Genomic DNA, 26,185 nt, shown 5'->3' on the forward strand with positions numbered 1-26,185 from the left:
CCTAGATGGAAAAGCCAGTGAGAGTAGATCCGGTAGTGGTCCGCGAAGCGGGGTAGGCTGAGAACCCAGGCCTAGATGGAAAAGCCAGTGAGAGTAGATCCGGTAGTGGTCCGCGGTGCGGGGTAGGCCGAGGATCTATGAAGAGAGAGATGAGACAATGCAGAGAGGGGGTATACCCATCCCTTGGGAGGCTCCAAATTAGGATTGAGATTTATCACACAATCAAAGGTCCTGTACGGATGTAAAATACATCTGCTGCTTGCTTGGAGAAGACGTACTGAAAAGACGCATATTGCGGTGGTAGACCAGGTAGTGAGGGAGTCGTTGTTATACAGGGCAGTAGTGAAACTTTGGCTAGTCAACGATCGTGGCAGCCAGGACCCCACTCAGAAAGCTGCATGGTGGTCCAATTGAACTGAGGTGTGTGTTCCTGTAGCCACGGTAGGCTGAGTACCACGGGGTGAATGGCCTTCTCCAGGAGCAGGAAGGAAATGTTCTCAGTGTGTAAGGCCCCTGTGCGAAGGCATATGGGTTGCGTGGTAAGCGAGACCTCCCCTGGAAGTTGTTCTCCATGTATAGAAGACAGCAGTAGGGGGGTAGCTATTGGTGTAGTGGGAATTCGCAATTCTGTTTAGCATAAAATTTCCTCCCACACGAGTGCGAGTGCAGAGACAGAACTGGAGCGGTAGTACTCACTCTGATGCTGGCAGATGTAGTAGGAGAGAATCCCCGAAGAGCGGAGGTCCGGGACAAAATAAGGCCCCCGAGGAGCGGGTACCTTAGGCGTCCTTGTAGTTTGTAGGCAACCCCAGAGGGTAGGCAGGAGCGAGGCAAGGCCCCCGAGGAGCGGGTACCTAAGTCGGCCTGGAGCGAGAGTACACAGAGTGGAAGCGTCTGGTAACGTAGCGAGATCAGCATGGAGGATTCCTTGCTAACTCGTATTAGGAATTGTGAATGGAGTTTAAATACCAGAGCTTGTGATGTCATGCAGTGGGGAGCCCCCGAGGTTCCCGCCATGACGCACGTAAAGGACGGGGCTGCGCGCGTGTGCATGCCCTAGGTGACTCCGGGAGAAAGATGGCGAACATTATCGCCCATGCTGGACAGGAGACGCTGGAGGGGTCAGTGTGGAGAAGCGGAGGCAGCCATCTTCCCAAAAGGAACCGAGTTAGGCAGGAAAAAGGTGAGCAATAGAGGGTGCAGCCGTCTGCGACCGACGGGCGCAACAGATCCATGGTAGGGTAGAGGTGGGGGGAGAGCATATAGGAGGTGATGGGAATTGCAGTGGAGAGAAGGATAATGTGGGGATGCCCAGTGGTGGGGGAAGAAGGTGGTGATGGTGGGTCTGGGAGGAAGGGGCCTTGGTAGAGAAGAGGGTGGTGGTTATTACACAGAATGAGGGAGGAGGATTGATAACTGAAGTTAATTCAGGAGATTAAGACCTATACGTGTGGTTTACATGGAGAGCCCTCAGCCTGGTAGAGAAACGCAGATACAGTTTGCACTCAGCTAGAATGTGAGCCTGGGCTGCCATACTATAGGGACCTTCGTTTTCAGTTTTTATTTCATTTTGCCTGGGAATTTCTATGTTGGAACAGAAACAGTAATAGTGGAAAGATTATTTTTCTACTGATTTTTCTCCACTGTGTTATATTGGAGTCATTTTTCCACATTGAAATTCCCATGCAAAATAACAAGTGAAAACGAAGGTCCCTACCCATGTAGCAGACCTTTGCTGGCCATAAGAACGGGTCTCTGGGGATAGTTTATTTATTTATTTAACAGTTTTATATACCGACCTTCATAGTAAATAACCATATCGGATCGGTTTACAATTAACAAGAATAAAAAACTGGGGTAACTATTCAAGTAAACGAAAGATAAACAATAAGTAGGAATGAGTCAAAGTTACAATCACAGGGAAGAGAACTTGGAAGCTTGCAACAAGCTGGAAAGAAGATAAGGCATAGTTAGATAGACAGTTGGAACATATTTCAAGACCCTACAGGTAGGAACATTCAGTGACCGACTCTCAGAGCCCCGCAGAGAGTCCAGGAACGGATCTGTCCGTCTCTGCTCTTTACCTGAGAGAACAATCAGGCAAAAAGGCTTTACAGAAGCTAAGCTGTGATTATCATGCACAAGCCCGTCCAAGAGATTCTGGAATGGATGAATTCCTTTAGTTTCCGGTTGGGTAATGCAGTTACTGCCTTGGTCATGGATGCTCTTCCCACTTGGGTACAATTGTTGACTTATTTATGCACATTTGATATTCTACCTTTTTCTACATAAGTCACACAGCGGATTGCATTAAAGCTGACATACAGTGTGTGGTAATGCACATATAGAGACTCAACCTTATGACAGGAAGCAGACTGGAGTAGATACCTGTATGTAGATAAGATGGGTGGGAAGGGTACATTTAGGCCATTAAGGAGGAATAAAAGAATTAGAAAGTACAAGATAATTAATAATATGCACGAAGTGTTCAGTGCATATATAGACAAGATGAGGCCCTAGTGCAGGGATAGTAGGAACCGGATGATAGAATTAGCCTACGAAATTGTGAGCTAAGTTGAACTAAGCAACTGGCAAAAAGCAGAATATCAAATGTTCATTAATAAAATTACTCTCCAAGCAGTCAAATCTAAAAAACATAGCTAATGCCCAGCTATAAGTAGATCACCCTTGAAATTTCACAGATTGGAATCATTGTAGCACTCTGTGGAAATGATTCTTCCAAGAAGCACTATCCCATAGATCCAATCTGCTGAATGGTATTTGTTTCCCAGCCTCAGATGTCCTAAATCTCTATTAATTTGCTCCTTTAGTCCTTTGTACAGATCAGAAATGTTACCTTTGCTTCTCTCTCCCTTTCTAAGGATGACTCTCTCTACTAGCACTAGCACTCTTTCTCAAGCATGTGCCATTAACTCCCCTGCCCACAGAGTGTCTAGGACTGGACCCTACCACTCTTCTCTTGCTAAGGAAGCAGTCCTATTAAACATAATGCTGTGATGCTATGGGCCTTAAAATGCTAGTGAAAACAGCCCATGCAATGCCCGCTCTTGCTCCCTGTTTTCTGAAGTTTATGGAAAGGGCGTGGGGTTAGGAACACCACAGCACCAATCGTGCATAGGGTGGCAAAACCCTAAATCCATCACTGCTGGGAACCAGGCCTGCTTCTGAGGAAGGAGGAGAGGGTGTCTGCTGGGAACCAGGCCTGCTCCTAAGGAAGGAGGAGAGGGTGACTGCTGGGAACCAGGCCTGCTCCTGAGGAAGGAGGAGAGGGTGTCTGCTGGGAACCAGGCCTGCTCCTGAGGAAGGAGGAGAGGGTGTCTGCTGGGAACCAGGCCTGCTCCTGAGGAAGGAGGAGAGGGTGTTTGCTGGGAACCAGGCCTGCTTCTGGGGAGGAGGGAAGGAGGTAAGCTGGCTTGCTTGGGTGCCAGGTCTGTGCCTGGGGAGAAGAGGATGAGTGATGGGTGACTCCTGGGGTCCACTGTTTGGTCCCTTTTGGAGAGGAAAAGGGGAGTACCAGGTGCCAGGCCGAGAAGAGGAGAGGAGGAGAGGAGAGGAGAGGGCTGCCATAAAAACTGGCCCCATCATTTCAGTTTTTGCTTGGGTTCCTCCTTCTTGGATTTGGAGCAGTGCTAGAGTAGAGCCTATGCTCCTGTGAATCCCGTCAAAGACCATGGAAGGTCCATCGCAGGTGGTAAAAGACAATTTCAGAGGGGGAGAACTGTGCAGCACACCATTTGGGATCTTTAGCAGGATAATTACCAAGCTAACTGGCACTTCTACTTATAATTTTCTTCTCATTATGCCATTAGGTCTTTGTAGCAAACAGTATGGTGCACAATTCAAGGATAAATATCTATAATCTCTACAGCCTCTGTGAAACGGAAACACATGGAGAGATCAGGTAGGAACATCATCTCAGTGTGAGATTTCTCCTGTCATTGGGAGGTGGAGTCCCACAGAGAATTCTGATCTCAACCTTTTCCCTTGAGTTTCCGTTCAGTCTGAGTGCGCATTCCAGTCAAGCATGAGCCTACATTATGTTCCTTCAGCCCCTGCACGAGAAGCAAGACTCGCAATTCCAGCTTCTGTGCACAGGACAATCCTCGTGCTGTGGCAGCATTGGCACTCTCGGATGCTGTACAACGAAGGCACTCTGACTCCCCGAGCTGCAACAATCCAGTCTTGTTTCCATTGCAACACTTTTTTTTATTCATTTCAGATATATGAGAGACCTGAATATCATCCATCGTTTTGAAAACCTTTTGTTAAAATTCCCAGAGCAGAAGAGGGTGGTGAGTGCCAATCCATCACACTAACCCATGCCCTGAGATTATAAGGGAGGGAGTGAAAGGGTTCAGGGTACCTATGCTGTATTCTGCTCTGAGAAACCCAGAGCACATAACCAAAGGGAAACTGTTTCTGTATCTAGTAGGAATAACCTCTGCTTTACGTATAGAAACGTGGATCCCGTGTTACACTGAATCCCTTTCGACTTGCTCATAGATTCAACTCCACATGGCAAAGTTCCAGAAGCCTCTGAAAGGCGGCATGCCATGTATAAATGCAACAGCCTCCAGGACCTTCCTGAACAACCCTGAAGTGAGGAAAGCCCTGCATATTCCTGCAGAAGTCCCAGAATGGGAGCTGTGCAAGTAAGGAGCATGACAGAGGCCCCACACCAAACTCTATACCTAGACCCACCCATCTCCCACACTAGCAATATAGGTGCAATATTGCAGCCCTGCTGGCAGCAGAGGATCCAGGAGGATGCCATTGGGTGGAGGGAAGGGAGTTGGTTTGTCTATACATGTTTCGCGGGGAAGGGGGGAATCAGAGATGCAAAAAAGGCTAATGCACCAAGCCAGCTGTGCAGAGTCAGTGTACTATCCTTACTGCCAGCCCCCAGGTGGCCTAACTTTATTATGACAAAAAAAAAAATACACCCCTCACCTGTCTATGCAGAAGAAATTTTAGAATTAGTTTTATAATTTTTATGATATTTTTTAGATTATCAAAAAATAATGATGTGATTTGCATCTACTAACTTGTCTTGCTGATATATGCACAACCAGAAGTCCAATATACTGTCCACTATTATAAACCAAAAGGTGTGAGGAAAATGTTGTTAAACTGATAAAATAAGGTGGAAATAAACCTCAGATAGGGCACCCAGTTGAATGTCACACAACGACAATTTTTAATGGTGCAAAAAGCCACTTGGCTGTCATCACTGGGGGAAAAAAACTCTTCTTTTTTTTTTTGCCAATACCACCTTGGTTTTCACCTTCAGTCCCAAACACTTATTAGTATGGTCTTGAAAGTCAAATTCATTTTATCTTTCATCATTTTTATTGATTTTCACAATACAACAACACCTTTAGGCAGCAAACATTGAGATATCGTACCTCTGTAAACCCGTGGGTACTAATAACCAATTAGATCAGAACAATGCCCATTAAACCTACTTAACTTTGCAGCTTCCTTTCACACTACAACATTTTCATGTATCTTCCCCCACCCCCATTCAAGCCGAATAGCGCATACTTCATTGGTATCCAAGATGGGCCATCAACATCACATTTGTGGCAGGATGCCAGGTATGACCGCCTCTTATAAGAGTTTAGTTCTCACGTTTACTGGCAGCATGGGAAATAAAGACCTCCAAATTGCCGGAAAGTTGTGAACCGCATTAATTCGTGAGCCATCTACTGAACGAAATTCCAGCAGGAATAGTTCAATCATTGCCAGTTTCCATGCTTCCAGTTGTGAACCAGCACTATCAAGTCAGACTCTTAGTGTTCCCTTTTTGGCTACCAAATAACATTTGGTAAGTAATACCTTGAGATGTTTTCGAACCTCATTATTTGTCTCAATATGACCAAGCATACAAAAGGAGGCAGACAAACAGAAGTAGGAACGTCCAGCTTAGATAAAAATGTATTAAGAGATACCCAAAAAGTTTGAATATTAGGGCAACTCCACAAACACTGTACTAAAGTAGCTTCCTCTTTGTTACATTTAGCACATTAACTGGAGTGCTCAATGCCCTCTTTAAAAGCTTTAAGCGGCCAATAATAAATGTGATGATTAATCTAGTACCGCATCTCTCAATGTTACCCTCTGAGCAGCCCTGGTCAATGTTACTGAAGTATTCACAATATTGTTTTCGGTCAAATCAGTTGTCAGATCAGTGCTCCAGACATTGGCCAGGGCTCTCAAAAACGCAAAATTTGATATTGACAATAGGTATTTGTATAACATTGACAACGATACACGTCATTTCTTATACAAACGACAGAGTCTTTGAAAAGGAACAGAGGTGTAACAACCTTCAGAACGTCCCAAGCACTTTTCTATATAACTCTTCAGTTGTAAATAGTATAAGAAATCACTTCTATGAAACGCTGAGATGGATATTAAATGTGGAAAGGAATATATACATATACTGCATTATCAATAAAGCAGGAGATATACCTTGCTCCCCTCTGGTGCATATTACCTGGTACAAAGTTAGTATTAGGTAAACAATATGGGTGAAACTGTCCCACTCTCAAATATTGTAACCATAGCACACACACATAAATGAGAGTATATAATTTTATTATCAAAAATTCACATGATAACACACTTACCATAAATACTCTAACTTCATTGGCACTCACACACATTCATTCCTCTATTTAAAATGATATAATCATCTGTATTTAGCACAATTAACAAGACAGCACATACATAGCCTAATATGCATTGACATCAATAATTGTATGACAAACAATGTTTTCCATCCTCCTTCAATTCATAGCCATTTTTTCATATCTCTTGATCCTCTTTTCATTAACAATGATAATTGCTGACTATTGTACTGTCATTGTCTGTGCTGAAACATTTATTTATTTATTCATTTTCACATCACATCGGTTTACATTAAAACAATTGAACTAAGGAAGGAAATTACATTATAACATAGAAACATAGAAATGACGGCAGAAGAAGACCAACAGGCAAAATTCCACAAATGCCTTATACGATGTTCACCCATCACCCAACAAGAGGCCCTTGTTTCTCCTTTATGGCTTCATCAGGGGACATGCGAATATCTATAAAACACCAACAAATGTAACCCAAACCTCAGCACTGATCACATATTCTAAAAACCACCACACCACATCCAAAAATCTCACCGCGCAGAGAATCATCCTAAGAAATATAATTACCACAACGACATACTGACCTTATTGCTGCCTTTACTAATAATATCGCCTATACACATCTATTGATTTTGCTGATAAAATTAGGTTGTTCATAACCTGTAAAACACAGCGAAACCACCTATTTCAAAACATATATCACATCTCAATCATCAATAAATTTCTACGCTAAATGCAACAACCTTAAGTCACCACTTACCCCACCGGGTTGATCACCGTTTTCCTGTTTGAAATTTCATTCCGGCGTTCCGCTCGACCACATGAATAACCTCAAATGGCGATCTACTCCCTAAATCACTCTCTTTTTTTTTTTTTAACTCCCATTTCATCAGCGGGCACCAATCCACCCCGGACCCCCACCCACTGACGTCCACATTTCACTGCATGAGTCTGCGTGTCGACGCCGAACGCCACCTGCTATCATTCACTGACGATTCACCTCGTAAGTCTGCGTACCAACGCAGACCTAATATTAACCACAAATTACCTTATTCTTTTTTAAAAAGACAAAGATACCCCCTTTTTTCTGTTGAACATACTACATCACCAAATACAAACACCCTACTATTGCTTCCTACATCTCCAAGATAAACATCACCCAAAATCTTCTAATACCACGTATATTATACCACGCATATTAGGCTATGTGCTGTCTTGTTAATTGTGCTAAATGACAGATGATTATATCATTGTAAATAGAGGAATGAATGTGTGTGAGTGTGAATGAAGTTAGGGTATTTATGTAAATGTGTTGCTATGGAATGTTTGATAATAAAATTATATACTCTCATTTATGTGCGTGTGCAAACTTAGTATTACCCACCAGTGGGAGAAAAGGCAAGACCTGTCAAAAAAGCTTTAAAAGATTTCTCACAAACTTCCAGGCACATCTATTAGCGCGCACTATCAGTGAATGTGTAATATAATTAGGCATTTGCGCCCCGCTCCCCCCCCCCCCCCCCCCCCCCCCCCCGGCATGTAGGATAAAAGCAGTATCCAGTGGTCTGACAAAACTATGCTCATGGTGGAGACAAATGGATCTCGGTTTACCACCAAACCGTTTCCCTCCCGTCAGCAAATTGCAGGCCATATTATATCATCTCAGATTAATGGCCCCTTCATTCTTTGGGGCCATTAATTTAGACATGGCCAATCTTGGTTTTCGGTTTCGCCACAAAAATCTAGTAAATATACATAGCAATAAGCCGAGATCCATTTGTAGTAAATATAACAATTTGGGAATTAATACTATTTTATCTAAGGCCACCCGACCCATGAGAGATAAGGGGAATTGCAGTCAAGAATCCAACTTTCGTTTAATCTCATTAATTATAGGTGGCACATCATAGACATACCGTTGCGAAGGGTCGGAGGGAATAAGAATGCCGAAATAGCGAAGGAATGAGTTGGCCCACTTCACTGGCAACGCCTCCCTATATTGTTGTAATGTTCCGCTAATATCTAGGCCCTCTGACTTGTCAAGATTTCATTTTAGCCCAGAAAATCTACCAAACTCTCTGTTAATCTGCAAAGCTCTTGGTAAAGATTCTCTGGCATGTGTCAGTGTCATCAGCATATCATCAGCAAATAGTAGAATTTTCAAAGATTCCCCTCCTATAGACATCCCCTGTACCTCTTTATCAGCTTTTAATTTCCTAATTAGTGGCTCCAAAGTCAATATAAATAATATAGGGGATAGTGGATACCCCTGCCTGGTACCCCAGAAAAGAGCAAATGACTGTGAGCTTATGTTGTTAACATTTATAAATGCCTTTGGTCCAGAATATAAATTGGTTATAGCATCAGAAATAGGACCTACAAAACTTAACTGCGTCAAAAATTCCATGAGACCCTACCAAACGCTTTTTCTGTGTCAAAACTAGCCACTAAAGGGTCGACAGGGTTAGAATGCTTACCATAACCAATTGCCAGTAACAATTGTCTAATGTTCGCATTTGGTGTCCTTCCAAAGACGAAGCCAGATTGTTCTGGAGAAATCAGGTCCGGCATGATTTCAATCGATTAGCTATCGCTTTGGCGTATAATTTCACATCTAAATTTAATAGTGATATTGGGCGATATGAAGAGGGGTAGAGGGAGGTTTTCCCCTGGTTTAGGTAATACTACAAGGCATGCTTCGCACATTGCTGGTGGAATCTGGCCTTTTTGAACCATGTAATTAAAAGGAGTAGTAAGTGTATCGCCTAGAGAAGATATTAAGGCCTTATAAAATATGGCTGTTATTCCATCTGGCCCTGGTGATTTAAGATTAGGCAAGGCTTGAATGCATGCTATAATTTACGATTTTGTGAAAGGCAAATTTAACTGCTGTAACTGTTGGCTACTCAGGGAGTCCAAATGCAACTCTGTCATAAATCGTTTACATTGCTCTTCATCCTCTTGCTCTGCCGTATATAGTTTCATATAGTAAGACTTGAAAATGTCTGCCATGTCTTTTGACCCTGTACAGTGCTTATTAGATTCTGATAATAAACCAGCAACAAAGTGAAATCCCCCCGCACCCTTGTTAAATTTGCTAGTTACCAAACCTTGCTAGTTACCAAACCTGAAAAATGTATGTTTTTGAGCAAATAGAGAGGACGTAGCTCTCTTATGCAATAGATCATTTAACACTTTCTATATAGTGCTTTATTTAAGTTTGGCTTCTGCGGTCCACGAGCCATCTGTGGCTACTCGAGTAGCTACTAATTGTCTCTCCAGATCAAGTATTTCCCTATTAATCATTTTCCTGGCATGCGACACAAAACTAATAATTTCTCCCTGCATGATTGCCTTCACTGTTTCCCAGTATAATATGGGTTAGAGAGATGTTGCATATTAGTGTCAGCATATTGCCGCCATTTTGTTTCCAAAACAAAGATGGAAGTGATAAATTTCTTCGCAGAGGTCACATCTTCACACATTAAGGAGGAATTGTCATGCCAGATCTTCAGTTTTGCTGGGTATTGCAACGCAAATCTTATCTCCTTTTCCATCAGCTCTGAGCATATTGGGACAAACCCCTTTCGTTTCGCTGAGACTCTTGCTGAAAAGTCTTGAAAAATTAGTATTTTATGTTCCTGAAATTGTAACGACTTCTGTTTGTGATAGGCTTGTAGAACTGCCACTTTATGCATATAGTTCAACACTTTAATGATGACCACTCGAGTTTTGGGTCTGTTAGCCTGATAAGTTCCCATGCGATGTGCTCGCTCAGTTTTAAACAGACCTACTAAGCTTGTTAAGCCCAGTGCTTTAGGCAGCCAAGATTCTATAGTTGACAGCAAGTTACCATCTAATAGAGACTCAGGGAGACCCACTATTCATAGATTACTCCTGCGGGACCTATTTTCCAGGTCTTTGAGTTTTTCAGTCTGTTCCTGGAGTTGTGTCTCTAGGCTTTGAATTTTTCTCTGCAACCTGGTGAAGTCATCTTCCACTATGCACAGTCTGCTTTCCACCTGATCGATACAATGACAAATGTCCTTGATGGAAGAATGAACTTCCAGAATTTGTGCGGATAATGCATCAAATCTTCCATTTAGCGCTTGTACCACCGCTTCTCAGGGAGGTCACATTTATGGTGTTCATGTCGATGTGACTTTTATTTTCTTTACCAGATGCCATCTTGGGAGTTGCGATCTTTAAGTGAAGCTTATCTTTCTTCGCCGCTCTTGGGTACATAACCTCTGTTTGCCAACAATAATTAGATTGAGCATATTTGCTCCCGGGGCTTCTTGACCAAGCAAAGCTACTACAGGGTCCACGATATACTCCGCCTCTGCTCACGTATCTTAATTGAATTCGATATACCCAGTCAGCTTAGGCCCTCGATTGCGCCGAGACAGCACTGTGCCCAAAAAAAGAAAAGTTGCCTCCAGAACAGTGCTCTGTTGAGAATCGGCCTTGACTGTAAATTCTCAATTCAGTTTCGCCACTCCAGTGTTGCGGCAGAGGGGAAAGTGTCCTCAGGTACTAGAAAGCAGCACACTATACTTTGGGCCTCCGCTGCAGCCTTCCCGCCCTGTTTCGCCTGCACCACGCTGCGCCAAATGGAGACGCGTGTTCTCCCGCTGCAGCCACAATGTTATCCAGCGGGCCGCGCACCGTATTAAAATATAAATACACTTACTTCCTATATCGGAGCAAAAATCAGCGCCACAGCTGTCTCGATGCCTCTCCGATGCCTATATATTTCAGATGGGAGCTCTACAAATTGTTATATTCGTTCCCAACGATGTTGGCCTGGAAGGATGTAAACTTACAATTCAATGCCATTGAGTCAGCACTGCAATGAAGGGAAAGTGCCTCCTGAGTAAAACTACTGCTAGAAGCGGCCCTCTATTCCTTAGGCCTTTGGCATAGCCGTTTTGCCCCATTTTTCCAAATCTCCAATGCACCAAGTGGGGAGGTTACCTCCAGGACAGCCCTGTTGCTGTGGAGCGGCACTTTGTTTCTCCGACCTCCTTTGTGACCATTCAGCTCTCGCCGCAGTTCCTGGTCTCTCCGCCCTCATGAGAAAGCGTGCTCTTCTGCTGGCGGCCAAGTTAATCTCCGGCTTGCAGGGCGCCGCGCTAAAATACAAGAACATTTACTCCCTGTTGGGAATCAGAAATCAGCATCGCGGCTGCCCCAGTGTTTCTTTGGGTTCTAATGGTGTAGGTTGGAATTCCAGGAGACATCAAATTCATCTCTTACGCTGTTTACAATGGGGGGGGGGGGGTGACACCCGGAGCCCTAGCCTACACAGCCTCCCGAGTCCACCGCATCATGTGACCCCAAATCAAAGTCATTTAAACTCAATACTTATCTTTATATACGGGCCTGGATTACAAAGAGAAGTATTGCGTTTAAATGACTTTGACTTTCAAGACCATACTAATAAGTGTTTGGGACTGAAGGTGAAAACCAAGGTGGTGTTGGCAAAAAAAAAAGGGGGGGGGGGGGTTCTCCAATGATGGCAGCCAAGTGGCTTTTTGCACCGTTAGAAATTGTCATCGTGTGACATTCAACTGGGTGCCCTGTCTGAGGTTTATTTCCACCTTATTTTATCAGTTTAACACCATTTTCCTCACACCTTTTGGTTTATAATAGTGGACAGTATATTGGACTTCTGGTTGTGCATATATCAGCAAGACAAATTAATAGATGCAACTCACATCATCATTTTTTGATAATTTCAAAAATAACATTAAAATTATAAAAATAATTAATTAAAAAATGTGTTCTGCATAGAAAGGTGAGGGGTATATATATTTTTTTGTAATGGTATTGGTTTGATACACCTTTTGAGCCTTGTGCACGGGTATACTTAACTTTATTATGGCCATGTAAGCTTGATGAATGTTACACATTTTAGCATTCAGGGAGATAAGAGTGCAGTACTTTATTATTCCCCTATGTAAATCATGTGCAGTCATAGGGCTGTGACCTAGCATTGGTGAAATCCTGCTAAAAGTGGCTTAGCTTGTGAGCCAGCACATGCACCCTGCACTGTAGTGTCTTGGCCCCTAAGAGTCACTGTGTGCAAATCATGCTGAAAGAGCTTCTTAAGTACAGGCTGCTTCATTAAGAGATAACGAGCGCACACATACGTGCTGTTCTGGATCAAACAGCTCCAAGTGCGTTTCCTGCTTCAGAGTGGGAGAGAGGGATCTGGAGATCCCTGCAGTTTGCGCGCTGTGCATTGGGGTTTAGTATAGATGTCCGAACTTTTTCTTTACAGTGATCTACTGTTCCGGAACTATAAGAGGCTGGTTCAAAACGTGACAGAGCAGTATCTCAAGCTGCTGAGCACAAAGGTGAGTGGAGAGAGAGCGATAGCCCACAGACACATTCTACCCACCATCCACAACCCCCCGGCGCAGCGCAAATCACTCCTCCCTATCTTGATCTCCCCTCTAACACAGCTCCTTGGTCTTACCACTCTATCCATCACCCTCTTCAATGCCCAATCCCTAATGAAAAAAACACTCATCCTCAATGATCTCCTCCTTGAGTGCAAGCCAGAAATCTGCGCCATCACTGAATCCTGGCTTAAGGACACAGACACTGTCCTCCTAAATCAGCTCCCCATCCAAACATATGATATACTCTCCATCCCAAGGCCCAAAAAAAGAGGTGGTGGTCTCCTCCTAGCGGTCAAAAAACACCTCAAACTGAGACCTGTAAACATCAAAACACCCCTCCCCAGATTTGAAATCGTCTTATTTAAATCCCTTGATCTCCAAATTTGCCTTATCTACTCAAACACAACCCATCCCCCCTAATCAAATTCATCACTGACAACCTCAATATAGACATCCCTGCTATCATATTGAGAGATTTCAACCTCCACGTAGTCTCCATCCCCCTCTCCTCTTCCTGTGAAATTTTTCTTAACTCTCTCAAAGCCATCGGTTTCAGACAACTCCAACCATCCCCCACACACAAAGCTGGCCACAAACTTGACCTTATCTTTGTCAATTCCTGCATCCACTCCTCTAACTCTCCTACCTGCACACCTGTCCCTTGGTCAGATCACTCACTCATCCATGCTCTCCTCTCCATATAGCCCTCTACCAACCTCAACCCGACGTACAGTACTACCATTACCTTTAGAAAACCCTGCTCTACAGAGGACTTGATCTCTTCCCTCTCAAACTCTTTTAACCACCTAGACCTCACCAATCCTGATGCAGCATTCTCCTCCTGGAATAACCTCACCAAGAACATCGCCAATGAAATATGCCCCCTCATTAGTAGTAGAGATGAGCTTCGTTTTTCGTATCGGGATGTATTTCGGTTCGGGCGCTTTGTTGAAATTTTCATTTTTCGGCGGATCATTTTTTGTCGGCGCGGATCGGGAAAACAAGTCGGAAAACGAATCAAAAAAAAAATGAATCGGGAAAAAAAACGAATTGGAAAAAAACCACCCCGACCCTTCAATTTAATTTTCTTACAACCCTCCACCATACTTTCCTACAACCCCCCCACCATCCCAAAGAGTTGGGGTGTTTTGTTTTTTTTTAATAAATGTGCCCCTCCCCCCCACACTAACCCGAAAAACGAATTCTTCCCGAAGTTCGGGGAAAATCTGTTTCGTGGTTCAGGTCCCCTGAACCACTGCGAATTAAAAAGACTAAAAAATGACCTCAGACTTAAAGAGAGAACTTGGCACAAAGACCCCACCTCTCAACAAACTGCCATATATAAATCTACCCTTCACACCTCTCCACACTCCAGACAAAACGTGACTACTATGCTACCAAAATACATGATTATCAATACAAGGGAAGAGCTCAGTAACCCACATTCCAGTGGGAGCACTGAGAGGAGATGATCACCTTGCTGGTGGCTGAAAGTTTTTGCTTGGGGCAAAGTTAACTATTTGGGAATATTATTTAGTGTGTTTGTGCTTTTAATAGTCAGTAAGGCACGAATAAACAAGTTAGACTGTTTGTATTTTTAAATGGTCAGTCAGTAAGGCAGCTAGTAGCAGTAGTTAGTGTGTTTATTTTTAAAATTCTGTAAGGCAGCTAGTAAGCAGAACTGAATGTTTGTATTAAATAAAAAAAAGGTAGCCAGAAGCTAGAAATAAGCTAGGAGCAGTGTATACCTAAGTAAAAAGGTTGAAAAGTTCAGGAAAGGTGTTGAGATAGTGTGATTTGGTTTGATTAGGTACCAACATTTGATAATCAAGAGAGCAGTGAGTCACTCTGGCTGACTAACTGAAGTTAGACTGTTTGGATTTCCCAACCCTTCCACCCCTCGCCCACCCACCCCTAACTCATCCTTTAATTTATAGGCAAGTACCACTTTCACAAAAAAAACCAAAAAACCCCAACAAAAACTTTATTGAAAGTTTGATTAGTCCCTTGTAGGCCACTACCAGACATATAGTGAATTCACTAATACATTTAAAGGACATTAATTAGACACATTCCTACTCCCATAACAACCTAAAACTTAACTAGGAACTGATCCAAATTGAGATGAAGGCAGCAGTCCAGCAGCAAGAGGGGGGCTTCTCAGTCTTTGCATCGAGTGTCACATGTATGATTTTTTACCCGCCGGTGAGAAGTTGTACATGTGCATGCGATGCAAAGAGCTCCTGGCTCTCAGAGAACGAGTCCGATCTCTGGAGGCTAGAGTGGCAGACCTGGAGGAGCTGAGGCAGACAGAGAGGTATATAGATGAGACCTTCAGGGACATAGTAGCCAAGTCCCAAATTCAGACTGGCAGCCCTAGTGCTGCCTTGGAGGAAGAAGGTCTCATGATTGGAGAGCACCAACCAGATGTAGCAGGAAAGGATCCTGTAGCAAGGACCTGCTCTCTAGGTGATGCATTGTCCTTTCGCACCGAGGATATCTCCCCAAGGCCTACTGCCCAGGAGGGAAGGGTTAGGTCGGCCGTCATAGTTGGTGATTCGATTATTAGGAATGTAGATAGCTGGGTGGCTGGTGGGCGTGAGGATCGCCTGGTAACTTGCCTACCTGGTGCGAAGGTGGCGGACCTCACGCGTCACCTAGATAGGATTTTAGACAGTGCTGGGGAGGAGCCGGCTGTCGTGGTACATGTGGGCACCAACGACATAGGAAAATGTGGGAGGGAGGTTCTGGAAGCCAAAGTCTACACTGGCTACCAATCATTCAGAGAATAGAATACAAAACCCTGACGATCATCCATAACGCAGTACACAATACAGATAACTCTGCAGTCAGTGAAATGTTCCACCCCCACAAACCTCAATGGAACACCAGAACTTCTGACAAACGACTTCTCGAAATACCCACATATCCCATGGCAAAGCTTACGAACACCAGAAATAGAGCTCTCTCCATAGCTGGGCCAAAACTCTGGAATGCCCTACCATACTACCTAACCAATATCATCGATAATAAAGCATTCAAAAAAGAACTGAAAACCTGGATCTTCAGCCAGACTTTCAATGATGACTTAAGCAAATTACAATTATGATGCCTTAAGCCTCCACCTACTTCTCCCCTCTTCTCTTTTCCGCAGATATTTACCCCTTCCTCCTCCCACTGCCTCCCCCTCTATTGTATATACCTTCCTCGTTTTTCGTTTCTATATTCATTTTCATTATTTGGCTTAAACTATTTTAGTTATTTCCTGTTACAACCTGCTCCATGACCTGTTATATATACTTTTGTTTCACTACTTGTTCTATGTATCATTGTTTCGTTTCAATGTAAACCGGGGTGAAGGCATGCGCTAAACCTCGGTATATAAAAACTTCAAATAAATAAATAAATAAATAAATAAATTTAGGCTCTTAGGTAGAAAGCTGAAATCCAGAACCTCCAGGGTAGCATTCTCTGAAATACTCCCTGTTCCACGTGCAGGTCACCAGAGGCAGGCAGAGCTCCGGAGTCTCAATGCGTGGATGAGACGATGGTGCAAGGAAGAGGGATTCAGTTTTGTTAGGACCTGGGGAACCTTTTGGGGAAGAGGGAGTCTCTTCCGAAGGGATGGGTTCCACCTTAACCAGGGTGGAACCAGACTGCTGGTGCTAAGCTTTAAAAAGGAGATAGAGCAGCTTTTAAACTAGAACAAAGGGGAAAGCCGACAGTCGCTCAGCAGCGCATGGTTCAGAGAGAGGTATCTTCAAAGGATACTAATGATGCATTAGAATTAGGGCATCCTGACAGTGAGGTTCCAATAATAAGAAAAGTAGTCCAAGTGCCTGTAACTAAAAACTCACCTGAGCTAAAAAATTCTAACTTATCCCTATCAATTAAAAAGCAGAATGAAAATACAAACAAAAAACAAACTTTGAAATGTTTGTATGCTAATGCCAGAAGTCTAAGAATTAAGATGGGAGAATTAGAATGTATACGAGTGAATGATGACACAGACTTAATTGGCATCTCAGAGACATGGTGGAAGGAGGATAACCAATGGGACAGTGCTATACCGGGGTGCAAATTATATCGCAATGACAGAGAGGAGCACCCGGGAGGCGGTGTGGCGCTTTTTGTCCGGGATGGCATAGAGTCCAACAGGATAAACATCCTGCATGAAAATAAATGCAAAATTGAATCTTTATGGGTAGAAATCCCTTGTCTGTCGGGGAAGACTATAATGATAGGAGTATACTACCGTCCACCTGGTCAAGATGGTGAGACAGACAGTGAAATGCTAAGAGAAATTAGGGAAGCTAACCAAATTGGTAGTGCGGTAATAATGGGAGACTTCAATTACCCCAATATTGACTGGGTAAATGTATCATCAGGACACGCTAGAGAGATAAACTTCCTGGATGGAATAAATGATAGCTTTATGGAGCAATTGGTTCAGGAACTGACAAGAGAGGGAGCAATTTTAGATCTAATTCTCAGTGGAGCACAGGATTTGGTGAGAGAGGTAACGGTGGTGGGGCCGCTTGGCAATAGCGATCATAATATGATCAAATTTGAATTAATGACTGGAAGAGGAACAGTATGCAAATCCACAGCTCTCGTTCTAAATTTTCAAAAGGGAAACTTTGAAAAAATGAGAAAAATTGTTAGAAAAAAACTGAAAGGAGCAGCTACAAAAGTAAAAAGTGTGCAAGAGGCGTGGTCATTGTTAAAAAAATACTATTCTAGAAGCACAGTCCAGATGTATTCCACATATTAAGAAAGGTGGAAAGAAGGCAAAATGATTACCGGCATGGTTAAAAGGAGAGGTGAAAGAAGCTATTTTAGCCAAAAGATCTTCATTCAAAAATTGGAAGAAGGATCCAACAGAAGAAAATAGGATAATGCATAAACGTTGGCAAGTTAAATGTAAGACATTGATAAGACAGGCTAAGAGAGAATTTGAAAAGAAGTTGGCCATAGAGGCAAAAACTCACAGTAAAAACTTTTTAAATATATCCGAAGCAGAAAGCCTGTGAGGGAGTCAGTTGGACCATTAGATGATCGAGGGGTTAAAGGGGCACTTAGAGAAGATAAGGCCATCGCGGAAAGATTAAATGATTTCTTTGCTTCGGTGTTTACTGAAGAGGATGTTGGGGAGATACCCGTACTGGAGAAGGTTTTCATGGGTAATGATTCAGATGGACTGAATCAAATCACGGTGAACCTAGAAGAAGTGGTAGACCGATTGACAAACTGAAGAGTAGTAAATCACCTGGACCGGATGGTATACACCCCAGAGTTCTGAAGGAACTAAAAAATGAAATTTCAGACCTATTAGTAAAAATTTGTAACCTATCATTAAAATCATCCATTGTACCTGAAGACTGGATGATAGATAATGTAACCCCAATATTTAAAAAGGGCTCCAGGGGCGATTCGGGAAACTACAGACCGGTTAGCCTGACTTCAGTGCCAAGAAAAATAGTGGAAAGTGTTTTTAAACATCAAAATCACAGAACATATAGAAAGACATGGTTTAATGGAACAAAGTCAGCATGGCTTTACCCAAGGCAAGTCTTGCCTCACAAATCTGCTTCACTTTTTTGAAGGAGTTAATAAACATGTGGATAAAGGTGAACCGGTAGATGTAGTATACTTGGATTTTCAGAAGGCGTTTGACAAAGTTCCTCATGAGAGGCTTCTAGGAAAAGTAAAAAGTCATGGGATAGGTGGCAATGTCCTTTTGTGGATTGCAAACTGGTTAAAAGACAGGAAACAGAGAGTAGGATTAAATGGACAATTTTCTCAGTGGAAGGGAGTGGGCAGTAGAGTGCCTCAGGGATCTGTATTGGGACCTGTACTTTTCAATATATTTATAAATGAGCTGGAAAGAAATACGACGAGTGAGATAATCAAATTTGCAGATGATACGAAATTGTTCAGAGTAGTTAAATCACAAGCAGATTGTGATAAATTGCAGGAAGACATTGTGAGACTGGAAAATTGGGCATCAAAATGGCAGATGAAATTTAATGTGGATAAGTGCAAGGTGATATATAGGGAAAAATAACCCATGCTATAATTACACAATATTGGGTTCCATATTAGGTGCTACAACCCAAGAAAGAGATCTAGGCGTCATAGTGGATAACTCATTGAAATCGTCAGTTCAGTGTGCTGCAGCAGTCAAAAAAGCAAACAGAATGTGAATAAAACGGAAAATATCATAATGCCTCTGTATCGCTCCATGGTGAGACCGCACCTTGAATACTGTTTACAATTCTGGTCGCTGCATCTCAAAAAAGATATAATTGCGATGGAGAAGGTACAGAGAAGGGCTACCAAAATGATAAGGGGAATGGAACAGCTCCCCTATGAGGAAAGACTAAAGAGGTTAGGACTTTTCAGTTTGGAGAAGAGACGGCTGAGGGGGAATATGATAGAGGTGTTTAAAATCATGAGAGGTCTAGAACGGGTAGATGTGAATCGGTTATTTACTCTTCTGGATAATAGAAAGACTAGGGGGCAATCCATGAAGTTAGCATGTGGCACATTTAAAACTACTTGGAGAACATTCTTTTTTACTCAACGCACAATTAAACTCTGGAATTTGTTGCCAGAGGATGTGGTTAGTGCAGTTAGTATAGCTGTGTTTAAAAAAGGATTGGATAAGTTCTTGGAGGAGAAGTCCATTACCTGCTCTGAATTAAGTTGACTTAGAAAATAGCTACTGCTATTACTAGCAACGGTACCATGGAATAGAATTAGTTTTTGGGTACTTGCCAGGTTCTTATGGCCTGGATTGGCCACTGTTGGAAACAGGATGCTGGGCTTGATGGACCCTTGGTCTGATCCAGTATGGCATGTTCTTATGCAAAAGCCCTATTTTCATACGTCGCAGACCTCACTAAAATAGCCCCCACCACCACCGACGAAGAAGCCAAAAGTAAATGTGAAGAACTGGCACACTTCTTTAATAATAAAATAGCTAAAATCCTGTTCCGTTTCCCACCATCCCCTCATTTCTGAATCCTATCTCTACAAACACTAATCCCATCCTCGATGTACTTGACCTCACCTCATCTAGGGAAATCGAATCCATACTGAAAAAAACCAAACCTGCTACCCATCCCTCTTACACTATCCCTACTAAAGCCCTGCTCTCGATCCCTAACATTATTGCTAAACCCCTTGCTGACATAATTAATTGCTCCCTATCCATTGGTAAAGTCCCTGACACACTAAAGCATGGCGTTGTCAAACTCCTCCTCAAAAACCTACCCTAGACCCCACGGACCCATCCAACTACCGTCCTATTTCCAACCTGCCCTTTCTTGCCAAAATTATGGAAAAGGTGGTCAATTCCCAACTCTCTGACTACCTTGATGATCACAACATACTCCACCCATCCCAATTCGGTTTCCAGAAGCCTCTTACTCTCTCACAGATACCCTCCTCAAAGGCCTGGACCATGGGCAATGCTATCTGCTTGCCCTCCTTGATATCTCCTCAGCCTTTGACACTAAGCCACAATATCCTCCTCTCTCGCCTATCGGAAACAGCCCACCTCTGGTTTAAATCCTACCTGGCCAATAGAGGCTGCTCTCTTAAAATGGGAAATTCTGAATCCTCACATATCCACCTTACCCAAGGTGTCCCTCAAGGCTCCTCCCTGTCCTCCACCCTTTTTAATATATACCTTCTCCCCCTTCACCAACACCTCTCCGATCTTGGACTCAAATTTTTCATATACACAGATGATGTCCAAATCCTCATACCAATAAAAGAATCCCTCCCCAAATCTCTAAAATTTTGGGAAAACTGCCTTTCCTCCATAAACTCCCTTTTCACAAGCCTCCACCTAGCCCTTAACACTACTAAAACTGAACTACTCTTCATTTCTAATCACCATAACTCAATGCCACCCCCTCCCAACGACCCTGCCTTCCACATGATCTCTATCCCACCCTTCGTGCATATTCTTGGTGTCCTTGTTGACCAGCAACTAAACCTAAAAAAACATATCAATTCTATCCTAAAAGAATGTTTCTTTGAGCTCCATGTCCTTAAAAAACTTAAACCCCTTCTACATACACACAACTTCCGTACAGTCTTAAATGACCATCTGCTCAAAAATGGATTACTGCAACTCTTTACTCCTAGGCCTACCGTACTCCACCATCAAACCGTTCCAAATGTTGCAAAATGCTATGGCCAGAATTCTAACCAATACTGCCAAATCCGATCACATAACTTCATTGGCTCCCCATTTCCTCTTGCATCCAGTTCAAAAACCCTCACCATAATCCACAAAATCCTTTACAAACACAATTCTCATTGGCTCGAAGAGCTGCTCCGCTTCCTTCCCTCCAATCGCCCCACCAGATCTGCCCATAGAGGTACCCTCCACGTTCCCCCCCCCTTAAGAACGCTCACCGCACCTCCCCGAGGGAGCGAGCACTATCTGTTGCAGGCCCGGCCCTCTGGAATACCATGTCCCCTGAACTCCGCCTCGAGCCTTGCACATTGAAATTTTAAAAAAAAACTAAAGACCTGGCTTTTTAAACAGGCACATCCAGAATAAGCCCTAATAGTTTTGATTTCTAAGGCGTATCTCCCTCCTCACCTTTTATTAGTTACTCCCGATTCTTTCCTGAAATTTTCCCTCCTTTTTCTCCTCCTGCTCCCTTCCTACCCACCCATGCCCTCATTACCTCATATTTTATTTATCAGATGCCCTCCTTTTTTACCCCACTCCATACCCCCTTATTAAGTTTTCTCGTTACATAATTCTGTATATTATGTGTGTATTATGCTGGGTATATTGCTGGGTATAATGCTGTGTATTGTACAGTTTTTTTCACATCTTCTCCCCCTCCCCCGCTGTTTTGTATACTTCTTAAGTTATTCTCCCCCTATTAGGTCTTCTACCCGGTATTTTGTATACTGCAGTTTATTAAGTCTTATACCCGGTTCTGTATTTTGCAGTTTTTTCAAGTTATTAACCCCCTATTAGGTCTTTTACCCAGTTATCTTATATACTGCAGTTTAAGTCTTATACCTTGTTTTGTATATTGCAGTTTTTTTTTAAGCCTTTCCGATTGGTCAGTTTTATTTAGTTTACTGTTTGCCTCAATTGTTAATCTCTATCTCTTTAATTCCATGCTTCTCCCTTTTGGACTTCCTCTTTCATACTCTGCTCCCTTTCCCCGCCCTCTGTTTTATGTATTTCAATTTAGTTCTGTGTAAACCGATATGATGTACCCACAAATACCAGTATAAAAAAGCTGTTAAATAAATAAATGATTGATTCTTTTCTGGGCAGAGAGCTTGACAGGAGTGCCACTTCTCTGGCTAGGCTATGTGATAGGCCAGGGATGGCCAATTCTGGTCCTTGAGAGCCACAAACAGACTAGGCTTTCAGAATATCCACGATGAATATCCATGAGAAAGATTTGCATGCACTGCCCCTCCACTGTATGCAAATCTATCTCATGCATATTTATTGTAGGCATCCTGAAAACATGGCCTGTTTGTGGTTGTCAAGGACTGGAGTTTGTTACCCCATGATAGGCACTTAGTTGCACCTGCCCACCCGGTCGTCCTCCCTCCCCCAGTTGCGGCCCCGACTCTTACCTCTCGAATTTCTGGCCCGCCAAATCTCCACTCCTCATTGCCACCACTGCTCTCGGCCCTATATGGCTTGCATCACGTAATGGTCAGTGCCCTAGGCCCAGACCTAGCTCACCTAGTACTTTCACTGGCCCTGGATTGAACAAAAACACCCCTCTTCCCCTACCTATTGTTTTTCTTTTTCCAATCGTGCACAAGGCCTGGGCTCAGAGAGGAATGTAGAAGGGTCCTTACACACCTTATATACAGGAAAGGGGGGGGGGGGGATCAGGGACACCTTGCCTGGTCCTGTGCTCTTGTGATAACCACCTCACCTCTTTGCTGTACTGCTCCCTGTCTGACTCGGAGAAGGCCGGAGCTGTGCAGTGGAAATATCTGCGCTGGGTGAGGAGCTGCAGTGGTGGGCCAGTGCAAATGGTTGGGGCAGACCCTCTGCTCTGGCTTATTTTACCCCTCACTCCTCTGGGATTAGCTCTGCTTATGTATGAATTTTTCCATTCTGTCAATGGTTTTGTATGAGTTTCAGAAACCAGGAAAGCATTGTGGCTTTCCTCCCGTAAAGCCGTGTTTGTGTGTGCCTCTTACTCTCCTCAGAAATATCGGATCCTGCTGTATAATGGAGATGTGGACATGGCCTGTAACTTCATGGGAGTTGAATGGTTTGTGGACTCTTTGAAGCAGAAGGTAAAGGGGGAAATGGATGGGATGGGACCTGGGGTAAGGCTGGTTCCTTCAGAATAGAGGATGGGCAGGATAAGCTACAAGATGAGGTGCCTCAGGGTGTAGACAGAGATAAGGGATGGAGGGAGACAGGCAGGAGCAGGTGCCTCAGGGTGTAGAGAGGGATAAGGGATGGAGGGAGACAGACAGGAGCAGGTGCCTCAGGGTGTAGAGAGGGATAAGGGATGGAGGGAGACAGACAGGAGCAGGTGCCTCAGGGTGTAGAGAGGGATAAGGGATGGAGGGAGACAGACAGGAGCAGGTGCCTCAGGGTGGAAGGTGGCAGGCGTCCAGGACCGTTGGCTTGGCTCTGAATCTGAGCTCCTGGATAGTTGCAGGGCACACGCAGAACCTGGATCTACAAGGATGGGAACGAGACCCAGATTGGAGGCTTCGTCAAGGAATTCACCAATATCATGGCGCTCACAGTCAAGGTAAACATGCTCTGTTGAGGTTTTGGGAGAAGGAGGCCTGTGGACATGAGTCTTTATTTCCCAGCCCAGCCGTGTCTTAAGTTTGACAGCTTGGGTCTGAGTGTAAAGTGAAGACTCCAGACTTGCTGCCTCTCTACAACGTTGCACAGTGGTGGGCAGGAAGTGCTCATCCTGGAAGGGGAGCCCCCAAGACTGCCAATAATGCACATTTCATACTGTTTGTGAAACATGGAGCATTGTGCATTTCTTATATTGTATAAATGCTGAGTAATCATTAGAAGCTGAGTAGAGGTTCTCTGGTTTTGTCTGCTCCTGCCTTGCAGCTGGCGGAACAGCTGGCTGCCTCTGCTCCTGATTTCTCTAGGAGCAGTCGGCTGTATCACCCCTGTGCTAATTCTTCTCTTTCACAGGGAGCTGGCCACATGGTGCCCACTGACAATCCCAGATTGGCCTTCATTGTTTTTAGCCGTTTCCTCAAGAATGAGCCGTTCTAAGGGGTGCAGGAGTGGAGGCTGCTGCGATGACGGCACGCCAGACCTACTTACCAGTCCAGCTCTGATTTACTTTGGATGACTTGCTGCTGCTTCATTTCTTCACCTCTCCTGCGCACATTCCTTCCAGCACTTGTGGCATTGTATGAGTAATTTATTCACAGAACTGGCAAAAACCAGGAAAGCCTGCTGTAAGGTAGCATTCTTGCAAACCATGGAGATGCAGGTTGTGAATGGTTAGAGCACAGAGCAGGAGTCCAGACACAGGAGCTCTCCTCTCAAACTCATTCCCCTAATCTTTCAACCAAGATGATTGATCAGGGAGATGCTCCTTGCTCTTATAGCGAGATAAGGGCTGGTTTTGGATCTCTTCTTGCTATTCAGCACCTTGGTTGCAGCTGCTGCTCAGGGCATATTCCCTTTCCTCCAGATGTGCCCTGACTGGCTGTCAGACAGCTGCAGGGCACAGTGACCGTCACAACAGCTGTTTTTCCAGTCTCTTACATGTGTGTTGTAATGTAAACCCGGTCCTCTGAGGCAGAGAGAATGCAATAGGAAGGGAACAGTTTGCTCTGGGTTGCTGTGACTCGAGAGCACATGTTAGAGGGAATAGAGTTTGACCCAGATGGCTATTTCAACCCTGTAGGCATGTGATAAATGAACAAAAAAAGCAAAATAATTCCACTAATATCTCCATGAATTAATTCAAACAAAAAAAAAGTGGGAAGAAAACTACTGCCATACACATTAACATCTGTTAGTGAGTTAGTTTGATTTATTTGATAAATTGCATTTCTTCCATTTAAATCAACACGAGGTACAATGAAAGCGTTTAAAATAAACAAGAAATAAAATAGAAAGCATATACAATAAAATGAACATAACATAGTGACGGCAGGTGCAGGGTGTTAGGAAGGTTGCAAGAAATGCAATTAATAAAAAAAAAACCCAAAAAACTTAGTGGATCCTTATTTTACTTCTTAGATAAAGAAGCAGAGGCCATAGAGCACCGTGGGTTCAGAGAGAACTGATGTGACTTTATATGCTGTTGCTCCTAGCTCTGTATCAGACTTATGCAACCACTTCTGTACATTGCAGCCATGTTCTGATTGTTTTCCATCTTTTGATATTGGATCTCACTCTAAGCCACTTGTAGGCATTGCTTGGGCCGTGCTTTGTTGCCCAGCACTGTTCTTTCTGAGCGTTTGTTTCCAGGTACAAAAGTGAGTCCCACCCGCACTCTGGCACGGTGTGCACTAAATGCAGTACTGCGGGGGGGGGCTGTAAATAATGGGGTTCAGAGGGGAGAGCAGCAGATTGCAGCATGCACTGGCCAGGCACAGTGGAACCAGAGGTTGCAGATGTTGGTTCCCTGGGTTCTGGTTCTGACTCGGGTATACAAATCTGAATTCTGCTGCAATCTTGTCCCTTGACACTGGTCTACTTGAGCACATGTAAGGGGAAGGATAGGCTTCTTTTGGGGTACGCTGGTTTTAGTGCTTGTTGATGTTTGTAATATCTGTAATCCTTATGTTTGATTTGGAGGAATATCGCCTGCAACGAGCTTAGGAATTTGCTCCATATTTTAGAATAATGACTATGGACCTGCTGTTATAATAAGATTTTCCTTTTAAAATGGCTTCCATGAAAGACTGAATTATTTTTCGATTGTGGTATTCTCAAAAGGCATCATGAGGAGGAATAAGAGACATCTCCTTGTCCAGAATTGATGGAGGTGGCATCCTGGAGGGGTTTTATTTATTTATTTATATTTAGGACAACAGTTTCGTTCTGCTACAACCCACCCTGAATACAGGGGTTAGGTAGCCAGA

The 26,185-nt window shown here is 43.6% G+C and overlaps 1 protein-coding gene across 1 annotated transcript in view; it reads left to right on the forward strand.

The window, feature by feature from the left end:
- Positions 1-25,992, forward strand: part of LOC115097042 (lysosomal protective protein-like) — a 36,960-nt gene extending 10,968 nt beyond the window's left edge. The window contains exons 8-14 of the mRNA XM_029612460.1: positions 3,831-3,922; positions 4,241-4,313; positions 4,525-4,673; positions 12,955-13,030; positions 23,303-23,392; positions 23,761-23,862; positions 24,273-25,992. Coding sequence (XP_029468320.1) covers positions 3,831-3,922; positions 4,241-4,313; positions 4,525-4,673; positions 12,955-13,030; positions 23,303-23,392; positions 23,761-23,862; positions 24,273-24,356 — 666 coding nt within the window. The 3' untranslated portion in view covers positions 24,357-25,992. The remainder of the gene's footprint in view (positions 1-3,830; positions 3,923-4,240; positions 4,314-4,524; positions 4,674-12,954; positions 13,031-23,302; positions 23,393-23,760; positions 23,863-24,272) is intronic.
- The last annotated feature ends 193 nt before the right edge of the window (positions 25,993-26,185 follow it).

The sequence above is a fragment of the Rhinatrema bivittatum genome, chromosome 8, assembly GCF_901001135.1.
Source record: "Rhinatrema bivittatum chromosome 8, aRhiBiv1.1, whole genome shotgun sequence".
NCBI lineage: Eukaryota > Metazoa > Chordata > Amphibia > Gymnophiona > Rhinatrematidae > Rhinatrema > Rhinatrema bivittatum.